This window comes from Nycticebus coucang, chromosome 11 (assembly GCF_027406575.1).
Source record: "Nycticebus coucang isolate mNycCou1 chromosome 11, mNycCou1.pri, whole genome shotgun sequence".
NCBI lineage: Eukaryota > Metazoa > Chordata > Mammalia > Primates > Lorisidae > Nycticebus > Nycticebus coucang.
In genome coordinates this window covers 68396721-68412020 of record NC_069790.1, presented here as the reverse complement: position 1 = coordinate 68412020, position 15300 = coordinate 68396721, and the positions used below count along the sequence as shown (strand labels likewise).

Genomic DNA, 15300 nt, shown 5'->3' with positions numbered 1-15300 from the left:
TGTGGCTAAGTGTAGCTACTTCTCTCGTTCTTCCTCCCAAGACCTGGTAGTTGTTTACGAGTCAAGATGGTCACAAGCAAGTACAATCTTAATTCTGATGTGTCAATAAAAAATACCAGAGAAATTCTTCTAGTCTTTTCAGTGAGTGATGAAAGAAACTATTGTCCTGTTTCACCCATGAACTACAAAAGTAACAATGTAGATAATCACTTGCATATAAACATCCCATTGAAAAATAAATTCACATGAATTGTAGGATAAAAATATCCAGTCTCTGTCCCTATTTTTCATGGAAAAAACTGTTTACTCAATTTAAATACTTGAGAGCAAACTGACCCAGAATGCTATTTCCTTTTCGAAAGAAGTAGGGAGAGTCACTTTCTCATATGATAGTTTAGAAGTGATAGTTTTCCCCCAAATTGCATCTCTGGAACGGAAGGTTGCAGGCTCTATGTAAAGCTCCACCTTCCCAACTCTGACCTTCAGACAATTCGGAGTTGGAGGAACTGACCAAGTTGGTGGACAGGATGAGGAAAGGTGCTTTTCTAGAGTTAAGAATTAGAAGGTTGATCACAATTTTTCCTTATGGGGGAAAAAAAAGCAAACAGAAGTTAAAATACAATGGTATCACTAATACTGTTGATAAAATGTGTTTAGATTGCTCCTTCAGAAGCCAACATTGTATCTATGTAGAAAACAACAAGTAAATTTTAAAGGCCAATTGTCTTTAAAATATTATCTGTGCTACAATATACTGCAACTTCAAAAAGCACAAAATATATTTGAAAATAATCCCTCATAAAAATTTGCTGTTAATAACTTGGTGTGTCTAGCAAAGAACGTCATTTTTCCTGTCATTATAACAGAAAGTATAAATAACTTGTCCAAGGTCACCTGGTCGTTAAGGGCTGCCTTTCTTTCCCCAGCTAGTGAGCTCTTCTACCTGCTTTCTCATCCCCAGCTCCCTCCATGTCTATCATGTGTGCCCAAATTCTTATTTAAGCTGCACTTCTCCAGCTCAAATCTTCTGCTTTCATGAAGCTAACTCCAGTGCCTCCCACTGATAGTTGAGAGTTTCTTCCTTTGACCCCATAGCACTTTATCTTTCTCCTACCATGAGAGAATTGGTTTGGAATCAGAAGATAAGGTTTAAATTCTGCTTAGTAATTTATTATCTAGGCCACTAACACAAACATAGTAACCATCTGAATGCCAGTCTCCTCATTTCCAAAATAGAGAGAACAGAATTTATGCCCATAAAATTATATGGGAGTTTAATTTTAATCAAACAAATACGAAAGACTCCTGTGAATAAGTCCTATACAGACTTACTTTTGTAGAAACAGAACAGATTCTTTTTACATGCAACTTTCATTTCCCTTATTTCTGGTTGGGGTAAGACTCCGTATCTAACAAATATTTAATTTTGTCATACGGGTCATTGTGAAAGTTTTGAGATACACAAAAATCAAGAAATGAAAAATCTGTGCAGATGAGAATAAAGGAAGCTTTCCCTGCAACACTGATAAGCCCAGCCAGCTGAAACTTGCATGGGTGAGTCAGAAGGCACCTGTCTACTGAGTTTCTTGAAAATGAAATAACAGACATGACGCAGTCTGTCTTTCAAAAGTTCCATGTTATCTATTTCCAACCTCATTGACCACTTCTTCTCTACCACTCTAGCTAAACTAGATTTATTCCTCATTCCCCAAACATACCCTGTAACTTTGTGGCTCCAAGAGATGGCTCAATCATTCCCCTCTCTCATGTTCTCTCTCTGTTTAAAGGATATCCATCCTTACATACCTAGTTCAAATGTCATTTTTCCCATGAAGTTTTCCTTAATCTCATTCACTGTAAATGAGCATTTTCTACTCTGAAGTCCATATTTGTTCTCATCTCTCACAGCTCTTATCATCTGGCCCCACATCATATTTTCTTACACAAGTATTATCTAATCTATTACATTTTAATCATTTTGAGATCAACATTTACACTGTAGTTATCTTTATAACCCATCAAACATCTAGCAGGATATCTTTCATATTGTAGGTACCCAAATAATATGTCCTCCATGTAGTAGATATAAACACAATCTATTTGGCTTAAATTTCCAACAGAGTATTTCTGCCTTACAAATTGCCACCAGCACACAATAAATCTAAACATTTTATAAGATGATCATCACGTAAAGTCATTATTACTTTTCTCTCCTGTCAAGACAGTATGCTATGGGCAGAAATGTTATCTTTACCAAAATTTAAAGAGCCATCTATGGACATAATTTCCTCCATAATTCAAAAGCAGCATGTTCTTATGGATTGCAATTTTATAAGTAAAGACTTATTTATCTAAAAAGTTAAAGCCCTCAATAAGACTTTTATTAAAAATGTGAAAGATACTTTAGAAAACCAAAGAATGCCATATTTTAAATATGTATTTTTCATGGTAAATATCCAAATTAACGTTAAGTTACCTATGATCATCATTCTTGTTATTATCATGACATAGATTTCATTTATTAGAGCAGTACACAAGCCTCATCTCTCTGCGACATTTAAATCACATAATCCTTCATTGCCTGCTGTCAGTTACTTCCTGAGCTGTTTGCAGACATAAAGCACAGACTGCCCACTAACAGTTGTCCTCCAGATAGGCCAAATGATTTTTGCGTCTTCTCATTCAGTGGAAGCTATTGGGTATCTTATAAAAATGAACCTCTTCTTTTTCCTCTTAGACCCTAAACCTCTTTATTCTTTCTTGATGTTATTATCCCATCTTCACTATTTTATTCCTTAACTTAAAAGAATTTCTGAGTTTTTCATTGTTTTTTGTTTTTGTATTCCTTCTACCTAACCCCCTCCCCTGGGTCTTTACATATTAAAAAGCCACTTTATTCAGGTCTTTAAGTGCTGACATAATATTGATACAGTTAGTTGACTTACTGAGAATTACGTTTCTATCTTCAATCTGAGTATACAATCTTGTACTCATCTGTGTCACTATTGGCCTCTTTATGATTTGCTGGGTCACGAAGTATTATCCAGATATAAGCCTTAGAGATTAAAAACTGTGATCTTCTGAGAAGATGCCCATCACTGTTGAATTTGCTGCAATGACTTTTCCATTCTGTGAACTGATCTATGCTGTTATTACTGACTCTCAACTAATGAGGGAAGCAAGCCTCAGAATTACTGGTGGGGAAAGGGGAGATGCAGATTAAAAACCTGTAGTCAATTTTACATTAAAATTGTATTTAGAATTTGAAAATACTGTTCATTTTTTTCCTAACACAAATGTAATCCTAATTATGAGTACCAAAACTTTGGTAGGTAGAGTAGCAATTTAAAAGTTAAAGTGATATGACCAAACACTGAATGATAAATACTGTGGATCGTAGAGTGAAATACGTAGGTGCCTAGCATCTTTCAATTTTTGTTTCATATGCCAAATTTTCAGAAATTATGGCAATATTTTGGACTTATAATTGGAGAAAATGTAAAAATGAATTCTAATTCACAATTCATAGAGAAGGATAAAAAAGGAAAGAAGAAGCCAGAAGGAAGGAGCCTGTCACATAAGTGATCAAATAAACACCATTTGTGGAAGATGATGACGTGGCTGAACAGCATGTACTCAGTGAATAAATGCACTCACCTCAGTTAAATGAGGATTGGGGTTAAAACCACAGAGGCTACAGACAGTCGTTTGACACTCAGTGCATGTGTTAAAATTGGCCTTTTCTGGAACATGCAAAAGAAGTTCAGTGGTATTGCAAAGAGGACAGATGGTTTTAGGGAGGCCTTGTAATGGAGTCTGTGTTGCAGGTGGAGAAGTTGTTGGTGGCTGCAGAGGTTTCCCAGTTCCCATTTGGCTTATTGGCTCTGCAGATTGCCGAGCTGAGGGTTTTGCTGGGCCAGGCTGTTGAGAAGGGGTCTTTGCTGGGCCAGGCTGTTGAGAAGGGGTCTTTGTTGGGCCAGGTTGTTGAGAAGGGGTTTTTGCTGGACCAGGATGTTGAGAAGGGGTCTTTGTTGGGCCAGGCTGTTGAGCAGGAGGCTTCGCTGGGCCTGGTTGTTGAACTGGAGGCTTTCCTGGCCCCGGCTGCTGAGCCAGAGCCTTTGCTGTCCCAGTCTGCTGGGCTGGAGTCTTTGGAGGCCCAGGTGGCTTAGCTGGAGACTGTGGCCCAGGTTGCTGAGCTGGGGGTTTTGGTGGCCCCGGCTGTTGCACTGGAGGCTTTGCTGGCCCTGGCTGTTGTATTGGAGTCTTTCCAACCCCAGGAGGCTGAGCAAGAGACTTTGGCCCAGGCTGCTGAGATGAAGCCTTCTCTGACCCAGCCTGCTGAGCTGGAGGCTTTGCAGCCCCAACAAGCTGAGCTGAAGGCTTTGCTGTTCCTGGCAGCTGGACTGGGGGCTTCACTGTCCCTGGCTGTTGAGTAAGAGGTTTTGTTAGCCCTGGTTGCTTTGCAGCCCCAGGTTGTAATTTTTCAGGTCCAGGCTGCTGGGCTGGAGGTTTCCCAGGACTTGCATGCTGAAGAGGTGGTTTGGACGGGCTTTGCAGTGAGGGTGTAACTGATTCTCCTCTGACTGTGTCTAACTGTTTAGTCTGAGGCCTGGCTGCATCTCGCTGAAGTGGCACTTTTGCCTGGTCTGTCTGAGGAGCTGGGACATGCCCCTGACTTGGCTTTCCTGTACCTGGAGGTTGTGATTTAATTCTTTCTGCTTGCTGAGAAGATACTGGTTTGGGAGAGCCATCCTGCTGAAGTGGGTCCCTAACTGGTCCTTGCTGCTTAGGGGCTGGCTTGGGTGATGGTTGTTGTGATGGAGGTTTCGTGATTCCTTCAGGTTTTCCTTGCTCCTTCTGAACTACTTTTGATTTCTTGGTGGTTTCCTCCTGGGATGCCTCAGAGTCTGATATCAAATCAAATGGGTTGAATTTATTTACAACAGAGGAGACAGCACTTAGAGGGTTAACGTCTGAAAGGAAGCCAGGCATCATACTCGACTTGTGCTCTTCCTTAAAATCAGTTCTGGACTTTGATTCTTTCAGACTAATGGTGGAAGGACTCCTCCCAGGCAATTTCGGCTCTGACCTAAAAGTGTCTGTAGTTCTACTTTTACTGAGGCCAGGCTGAGCTGGACGCCCAGCGTCTGGTGGTTTTCCTGGTTGTTGCTTTGGAGGATGACTACTGTCCAACTCTTGTTTCCTAGAAGAATTTAAAAAAAAAATTATGTGAAAATAATGGAAATTATCTCAAATAAAAGTATATTAAAAAGCTTTTATTTTCTTATATCTCAAAATTATAAATGTATAAATACAAACTAGAACCCATTTTTGTAGCATCATGTGTGTGATCATACAATTCTTACTATTTTTCTTTCTTTCCTTAAATCTATAGAGATTTTCAACAAGGAGATGAAGAAAAAGCAATAATTGTTATTGGTAATAAAAATTAAGATATGATTTTATAAAAGTTATAATAATTTACATTTATACTTGATAAAATCTGGCCATACTCAAAATCTTAACTAAACATAAGTTTAAATTGAAACCTTAATAAATCAATGCAATGTCATATTGCCATACAACATTTATATACATGTTCACACAGTGTATCTCTTTTTAGCCAAGAGTTAAGGTCAAAGAAAGTTAGTCTCCCAAACACTAGAAGCAATGAGAAGTAAAAACATGCATTTTAAAATTCGGTTTGCTGCAACTTTTTACTTTGTTTTGAAAATTTACATTAATAGAATAAAGCACATGATGTGACTCAAGGGGAGCTTCTGATAATTTAGGTTACATGATGCCTTTTCAGGGATGCTAAGAAAATTAATAATCCATTTAATTTTATTCCTTCTACAAAGAAAATATTCATCACATATAATCCCTATTAAATTTTTATAGAATGAGAATGTCTACTTTAATTATTAGATACTCTTGAGAAACAACTACATCTTTCTTATAGAAGACAAGTGTTAATTATTTTTAATAGCTAATTATTCATCTGAGATTTCTATGCAAAGTAATAATAAATGCTTAAAGCATCTTGAAATAGATCCTGTTATCCTAAAAGTAACAAGCTAGTGTGGTTGAAACCCCACTTTTGAAAAGTACTGTTACTTCCTTCAGATGAAGAAAATACAAATAATCTCATTATGCAGTATTTGCTACACCATCTATTCTTGCCATCGACAGGTTATTAGTAATTTTACCTATCATTGGCGTTGATATTAAAATGTAACAAGTAATTAGTTTTCAAGATTTCTCTTAATTCATAGACAAATATACAAGATATATTTTTTAAAAATGCTTTGGAAACATGATCCATTTTAAATGTCATGGTTAAATAATTAAAATAGGTATTTCTTATCTTACATATATTTAAATATATACTTCATATATATATATGTATATACATGTATATTTATGCCAAAAGTTTTATTGAATAATAACCCACTCTTTACTGATGAAGTTACAACTACGAGAATATTCCATGTTAGAATTACTGATGAAGTTACAACTACAAGAATATTCCATGTTAGAATTATGGAGAATTATGTAGTTTTTTAATTTTGAAAAGGTATGTTTTTCTTTAATTAAAAGAAACAAGAATAAAGATAATTCAGTAGCACCTAAAATATGAGATGGTCACAAGAAAGTTCTATAGGTTCTAATCTGGCTTACCAAATTTACCCGATAATGGACCAGGTTAAAAATTTATTTGTCATACTCTATAATTCATATTATTATTTTCATAATGTCCTTAATTTCATAGAAATTTGAACACAGATCAAGATTAAAGTACAGTAGAAAGCAGAGAAGCATTACTTCTAGGTACCAAAGACTCAGAAGAAATTAATCTGTTAATGGCAATGTATGCAGAAAACTATTTTCCAATAGAAGATAAATAGAATTCTGAGTTTTGGCAATTGCCTTCAAAAAAATGTACCTTTTACCATGTCTTTGAAGCCCTAACTTAAGCAGAATTAAAATTGCTCCCTTGATAATTCCAACGGTTCTAAGGTATCTTTTAGAATGCATTGCTACATATTTCCATTTGAGGAAAATCATTCTGAATGTTTCCTTACATGCCTTCCCATGTGTTCCTTTCCATATGAAGATAAGAGAGCCATACTAAACAACCAAAAATAGATGTTCCAAGAGGTACAGTATTTCATATCTTGATATTATTCTAGAAATGCTATACATTTAATTAAATAGCATCCCCTTGAAGGGCATGTGCTTAGGCACTATATTATAGTGATGACAATGTACAGAGTCCTAGGAATCTAATTTAAAATTTCCTCTCTTGAAAAAATTATTAACCTTATTTTAACCATTGTTTTGTGACAGTATTATTTCCCTTACTCTAACATATGTACAAAACAAAACAAACTTCACGAATATCAAATATTCCTGATAATTATAAACATCAGGAATTATATTTGCATGTACTTTCTGTAAGTATAAAGTAAACTATATTATGGAATCCTTCTTTCAGAAAATACCTACATAGCCATATAGACAGTCCCATAATTGGAACTTAGTTGTAGCTGCTATTATTATGTAAATAAATGTAAGACAGAGATATCTGGAATGAAAATAGAAAGAAAATCATTAAGAGAAGATATTGGCTTAATACTAGACAAAAATAAAACAGTGCCTTAGTTAACTGTGGGTCTTTTGGTGACTTTTTGTTTGGTATAGCAGTTTTTCTACTGAAAAGTGACTTAAATGCAATCTGTGCCTTGTATACCAGACTGTGAACTCCCAAAGAGAGAATGTGTTTCACTCATCTACCTCTAGAACCAAGGCTGGCAACTAGTAGATAAGCATTAATGTTTGATGAATTAATGAATAAACGGATGACTAACAATGAGTGAACAAGAGATAAATACATCAGGTTTTTGTTTCATTCTAGATTAATGTTTTATTCTATTTGCTTTAAATTCTTCTATAGGCCTTATGGAATATAAATGGATAGATTCCATATTCATTTTATAACCAGGTCTTAGCCTACTGCTTTGGATAAGAAAACAATTGTACAGCTATCTGTCAGGTTGGGAGGCTCAAAGGAATACTAAAGAAAAGAATGCAGCCAGAATTCATAGCACAATAAAATATTCTACTAATCAGAAAAGTTTTTCAGGAAAGCCCATCACATACTACATAATGATATTTCTCTTAACAGTAAATGCAATGAAGAGAAAAAGTAATAAAATTGCTCTTCCCTGGGTCTATAATGAAATAAAAAAGAAATTGAGGAACATTTAATTTGCAACCTGTTTTATACTTCTAGCTTGTAACTACCCATGTTTAATATTTTCTGCCTTTTTCATTTTTCTGTTGTCATCCCCAGATTTGAAATTTTCTTTCATAGGTTAGCAGAAAAAATATTTCAGCTAAAATGAGGTAAATACATATGAAACTGCAGCTTTTCTTTGGAGTAATGAAATATTTTTAAATTTAACACTTTATTTTTTAGATGTAACAATGATACTTTGTGCTGAGTCACATAAAATGTTAAAATATTAGAAATATAAGCAAATCTGTGAATATCTGTTCATTTTTACAAATTACTTATATAAATGAATTATCTGCTCATTTATTCTCTTAAGTTCCAAGATACAGGTATCAAAAGAAGCAGAGACTAACTCAAGGTCATAAAACTAGTCAGCCACTGAAATCTGGCATCTGACTCCTGGTTGGGGGAAAAGGAGGTGATTTGCACACCACACTGAATTTTCCAAATGTCAAACAACATCAATGCAACAAAATAACTCATAACAATGTATAATTAAACATAGAACTTCTCTGCAGCCATCAATGGCAGTGTCATCCATTGCTGATACAGATATTATCAATCTTTATATATGTAGGGTTCCTTTAAATTAAAAATAAAACAACATCCCCATCAATTTTTAATTGATCCTCACAAGGACTGTAAGACAGTTAAGACAGGTATTATTAGCCTTACTTAAAGGTAAAGAACCCGAGGCATACTGGTTGAGAAGTATGTGTAATTTACCATCAATTAATTAAAATCAGCAGGATATTAACCTAGGGCTTCCATCTTTATCTTACAAAACAAAAACAAATTCCTACCATGTTTAATTCATTCATTTTAAATGCTTGAAACCTCAAATAATTTTATTATACTTTCTTAAATATATTTAAGTTATTAGAACTCTAAAAGTCTACATGTCAAACCAAGTGCTTCTTTGGTTATCACATATGGGAATAACAACTTTCCAAAAATGAAATACCTCTTATAGAAATCTTTCAGTAAAATACAAGAAAGTTGCAAAAATCAAACTTAATGTTTCTTTTTGTGTATTTGGGTAATGCTATCATAAGTCACTATTTAGCCTACAGATTACCTATTAATAAGAATTCCACCATAACAAAATTATCGATAGAGAGCTTTAAAATGATACTGATAGAAATACCGCATGAAGCAAATGGCTTATGGGCTAGAAATATTTTTCAACACCGTCTAAACATAAAGAATAGTTGGAAATCTAGAAACTGAAGATCACACTTTTTCTTATTAGTATTTGTAACCAGCATGCTAGACCTGTTGCTTGTGCCTCTGAGAATTATAAAAGAACTGGCATACATTTCTAAAATGTTAATGAAAGAACTGTACCTTGCTATTATCCTATGAAAACCTAGTGAATGAATACTATTTTTTCCAATTCAAGTTTGCATAAAGTAGAGAAAAACAGTATATATCATAAATTGGTAAAGGATAAGAAAGGCATTTACCAAAGAAATTTACCAAAGAAATAGCCAGATATAACACTAGTTTTAAAACAGAGAGACATACATGAAGGAGATAGTTTTCACTATTAGTCATATTTTCTGTCAAGATAAATAGGATTTGTTACCTAATAGATCTTAAGCATTTAAGATTTTATGTGAAAATACTGTCATGATCCATAAAACATTGTACATTTCTCCTACATTAAATTTAGTATTTTAATTGTTTGACAAAATTATATGCAGATACTTATGTGATAGCAAATGAGTTTAAATATTTTTTAAATAGAGGATAAGAATCTAGGTCTTTCGTATAGCCAATATTTCAAATGAAAATTGTAGGCTTCCCTCCAGTCGTCATTAAGCAGGAATGGTTTCAGAACCACGGACAGAAAAGTGCTCTCTGCTGGAGGGTGCAAAGTTAAAGGGTTTGTTTACAATAATAAAGGCAGGGCAGGCAAAATGATTATACCCTCTTAGTACCCTAATTAGAAAACAACTAATTTATTGGGATGAAGAAAAACTGAGTTAGAGAAGGAATTATAAGAGCTAATATTATAGATTAGCTCTTATAATTGCCTGTGCCAGTTGTCATTGATTTGTTTTTAAAAGGATGCATTGAAAATTAATCTTAAGGTAATGCAAATTCACATGTTCTTCCAGAAACTGAAAGCCACTTTTGCATACAAAAAAGCAGTGGTTTAAAAAATAGCATATGCTAATTCAGAAATACATGTACAGCACCTGCTCTGCTGTGACCAAACCATCTGTTTAATGCCACAACATATTTTAGGGCTCTTCGTTGAATATAAAAGGTGTATTCATTCCATTCTTTCTACCTAAGCAGCTTCAGTTCTCCTATGGACGTGGGGTGGGAAGGGAGGACGGATCACCTACAGGAGGATTAAAGGTATTGTTACAGAAATATTCCGCTATCACTCACGGAGAAAAAGACCCCGAAATGCCCGAGGAGGAGGTTTAAACAGAGACAGGTCAACACCCAGCTCTACCCATTTCCCCACACGTCCGTGTTGTATTAATGGAAGACTTCCAGATTAGTAAAACACTGGAGGGCGTCACTCCACGCCATCCTAAAGGGAAAAGGTTCCAAAAGGCCAAAAATCACAACCTAAAATCACAGTTCCAGGAATGTAACCTTTGACTATCCCACCAGAAACTCCACAATACACCATTTTTATTCCGCCCATCAAAAGGCTTATGATCTCTTTATCGCCACCCCATTGGGGAGAATAAAATGAATGGAGGCGACATATATGTACCGCCGTGCTGGCACATATGTGCACGAGAAGCTGTACATATATGCCCGGACATATACATCATGCTGTGCGTGCCTGTGCATGGAAGGAGACTCCGTAGCGGCCGGAGGAACGCTTCCCTTGGGCAGCCCCTGCGCCCTTGACATGACAGCGGCGATCTGTCTCCTCTCCTCTTCACTCAGCTGGCTCAGATCCGCCTCCATGCCGGCCGGGATCCCGGTGTGCAAGGGGCTCCCCGCCCCGCCAGCCCCTCCTCCGGCTGCCGCTGCCGCCGCCGCTGCCGCCAGCCCTTCGGGGAGCCCTTCCCCTTCCAAGCTCGCCTCGTTGCCCATGGTTCAGAGAGACTCGGGGCCGCCGCGCTCCCTCTGGCGCTGCGTCCCAGTCGAGAAGCCCGCGGCCAGAGGAGCAACCCGAGCCGGCGTCCCCGCGGGGCGTGCAGGCGGCCGAGTCCCTGTGCTCGGGACCGGGCACCGCCGCCGGGAACGCCAGGCGGGGGTTAGTCCCGCTTGCAGGTGACGCCCGCGGCCGGTGCCTCCTCCATGTTGGACAGCGCCAGGCAACCTTTGCAGAAGACGCCTCCCGGACGCCGCCTCGGCGCCCCGAGCTGGGGAGAAGCAGATCTGAGCGGTGCCAGCCGGGCGCCGTCCGCCCCTCCCACCGCGCCCCGCCCCCTCGTCCGCGCCCTCGCAGTGCGCACGCGCCTCGCGGAACAGGTGATGCCCGCGTCCCACGCCCACCCCGTTCTGCGTCGCGCTGTCTCCTTCCTCACGCGCAGCACCGATTTAAAGGAGCCCAGTGAAAGTGCAAATAAAAAACGGAGGAAACAGCCGTGGTTTCTTTCAGGCGTATTTTAGGATGCCGCAACTCAGCGTTTAGCTTACTAGGTTCAAGAGGGTGCGGCAGGGAACAACTGCTGGGGAGGGGGAAATGCCTGTTTCCAGCTTTGGCTCCTGGAATTTGTAGTTGTATTTATTTATTTTTTCTAAGGGAGCGTTTTTAAAAGATCCTGGGAAAGGCTTGTAGTAACTGAAGATTATCAGGAGGGGCCCCATGATATCTTTAAGGCAAATTTACCAAATGGAGCTAAGAGTAGCCCTTCTTACTTAGAACTTTAGATAATTAGATTAAAACTAACTAAAATGATACATCAGTAAACAGCTAGGGTTTTGAAAGCTTCTAACTTGTGTTCTTCCCTGAAGAGACTACGCAAAAGTAAGGGATGATGGGAAATTGTGGACCTGGAGTACTGTAGTAAAATCCATATTGTAAAATACTAAAATGTTGTATGAAATTTTGACATTATTTCATCCCCCCTACTTTGATTTTTTATTTTTATTTTTTTTTAAATGTGGACAGAAGAGCCAAAAAAGTAAATTAACTTAACACTCGTACAACTGGCTCACAAAAGAGATGCAACTGATAACTTTTTCAGACTCACCCTCTGCTAACTTCCTCCCACCCCCAAACACACACACACACACACACACACACACACACACACACCCTTCTTTTCATTCAATTACATTTCTTACAAGGGACTGTTATTCAACCCTAGATCTACAAATGCAATTTTGCTACTTACCTTTCCTTACAGTGTAGATTAATGCCTCAACTGTTTAGGTGAAGAAAATCAAATACTAACAAATGAGAATTAATAAATAACTGAAAGCGAATAGGGGTTCAGAACGTAAGCTTCCAAGTTTTGTAATCATTATGCAGTTTGGTATTTTCCCGCCCAGTTGTACTGAAACTAAAGCAGCTTAGTTATAAAAATCTGTGACTGCATTGATTGCGTTTAAAGATGGCTGGTTGTCAGATGAAGTGGCATTACTGGATGAATTCCTACAAAGATAGTGCATAAACTTTAATTGTCTCGTAACCTACTAAGATGTGACTTCCAAAGTCAAAACTACAAAAAATCATTCATACAAATGAAGAGAATGTTCTCAGTTACACAAACTAATCATTTTGAGGCAAGTGCATTATGATCATACCTCCTGGAAGTGAATTAGTTTCAAAGAAGAACAATTAGGTACACACTCTTGGATCATAACGCCTTCTCTGACAAAATGGGTAGGTAGCTGTTTCAAGACCCAGGCTGCCCTGAGAATCAGTAACACTGGTAAATGTGAGAAAGAAGAAGATGATCCATATGCTATTTTCTCATAATATGTTTCAGTCTTGTGAGAATAAAGTATATTCACAGCCATAAACCATAGCTTCAAAAATTGACAAGATGAATACCTTTTTCAACTTCAGTCTCAGAATAATGATTAAGCTTAGAAAATTATATTAACTCCATATTTTCTTCTATTGCAGCTGGTTTTCCTGTGAAATAAGGAAAAAAAATAAGAAGTGATAATATGCAAAGTAATGATGATGGGATAAACAAAAAAGTAATAATTTGCAAGATGGGCATATTATAGCCCATTGTGCAAACATGTGCAGTCATCATCTCTCTCTTCTCTTCCCCAGGAGAAAACATCAGAAAACAGAAGAACAGGATACAAGATGGGAAAGGTAATTGGACTGTGAAAACAAGAGATCTGATAATAGTACTGTGGAAATATTTTGATCGTTACCTTTTTTAATACGATTTTGCCTCTGGGACCTTTCAGACTCAGTTTTGAATGTTTCTTTTTTAAGACTTAAAGAGATGTTCTTGATAAAGAGAAACACCAGGGCACAATCAAGATATGTTACATACATACGAATTTTCAGAAATCTGAGGTACAAGGATGAGAAGTCAAATGCTGCAGAGAACTTTATGGAGTTTCTCTTTGTTTAGCCACAAAAAAAATTGTTAATTAGTTTTATTCTACAAATGAACTATGATGCTATGTTCAAAATCATTTTTGCTCCCCGTTCATTGTAAGATATGGAAAGTACCTAGCCATGTTACATGAAAAATAGAGACATACATGGCTCGATACTTTCCAGACAGCCCTCTTAGAGTTACTCTATTGATCATTTATTTGAATTTAGATTTGATTTAATAGGCTGATATTAGATCTAATTCACTTAGGTTGGTCATGAAAGGACTAAATTTCTGAAAACATCCACTGTGACATACCATTGTCTTTCTAAAATGGCTTCTTGAACTAAAAAGAAACAGATCTTTTCCTTTCATTTAGTGCTTGTCATATGTTCTCAGGTAGTTTCTATTTTGTAGATAAGAACACATCATAGCTCTGATAAATATGATTGTTAACGATAAAGTATGACTGGCTAGTGATTGCCTGTAATGGAATATATTTGAAAGCTTAGGAAATAAATTTTAATAAAGTTATGTAAACACAAATATACCAAAAATGAAATAAAAATTAAGCTACCCAAATGCATTGAAAAAGAAAAAAAAACAGGATACAAATGAAGCAAATAACAAAGTCTCCAGTGAGACTAGCCTATACCACAAAATCCCAAGACCAGAGATGTTGGCATGGACGTGGAGAAAAGGGAACACTTTTGCACTGCTGGTGGAATTGCAAATTAATACATTCCTTTTGGAAAGATATATGGAGAACACTTAGAGATCTAAAAATAGACCTGCCATTCAATCCTGTAATTCCTCTACTGGGCATATACCCAGAAGACCAAAAATCAAATCATAATAAAGATATTTGTACCAGAATGTTTATTGCAGCCCTATTCATAATTGCTAAGTCATGGAATAAACCCAAATGCCCATCGATCCACGAATGGATTAATAAATTGTGGTATATGTACACCATGGAATACTATGCAGCCTTAAAGAAAGATGGAGATCTTACCTCTTTCATGTTTACATGGATGGAGCTGGAACATATTCTTCTTAGTAAAGTGTCTCAAGAATAGAAGAAAAAGTACCCAATGTACTCACCCTTATTATGAAACTAATCTAGGACCTTCACATGAAAGCTATAACCCAGTTACAACCTAAGAATAGGGAGAAGGGGGAAAAGGAGGGGAGGGAGAAGGGAGGTAGTTGGAGGGAGGGGGATTAATGGGATTACACCTGCAGTGCATCTTACAAGGGTATATGTGAATCTTAGTAAATGTGGAATGTAAAGGTCTTAGCAAAATAACTAAGAAAATGCTAGGAAGGCTATGTTAACTAGTGTGATGAAAATGTGTCAAACGGTCTATGAACCAAGTGTATGGTGCCCCATGATCATACTAATGTACACAGCTATGATTTAATAATAAAAAAAAGTCTGTATATGTTTAATAAAGTCTATGTACAGGACTACAGGTAATCTTAAATTTTCTTTTAATTTTTTTTTAT

General features: G+C 37.0%; 1 protein-coding gene across 1 annotated transcript in view; it reads right to left on the bottom strand.

Annotated features, from left to right (window-relative positions):
- The window catches only part of PCLO (piccolo presynaptic cytomatrix protein), a 376239-nt gene extending 364566 nt beyond the window's left edge, over positions 1 to 11673 (bottom strand). Inside the window, exons 1-2 of the mRNA XM_053609602.1 lie at positions 11112 to 11673; positions 3658 to 5203 (exon numbers count right to left, since the gene is read on the bottom strand). Coding sequence (XP_053465577.1) covers positions 3658 to 5203; positions 11112 to 11368 — 1803 coding nt within the window. The 5' untranslated portion in view covers positions 11369 to 11673. The remainder of the gene's footprint in view (positions 1 to 3657; positions 5204 to 11111) is intronic.
- Between the last annotated feature and the right edge of the window lie 3627 nt (positions 11674 to 15300).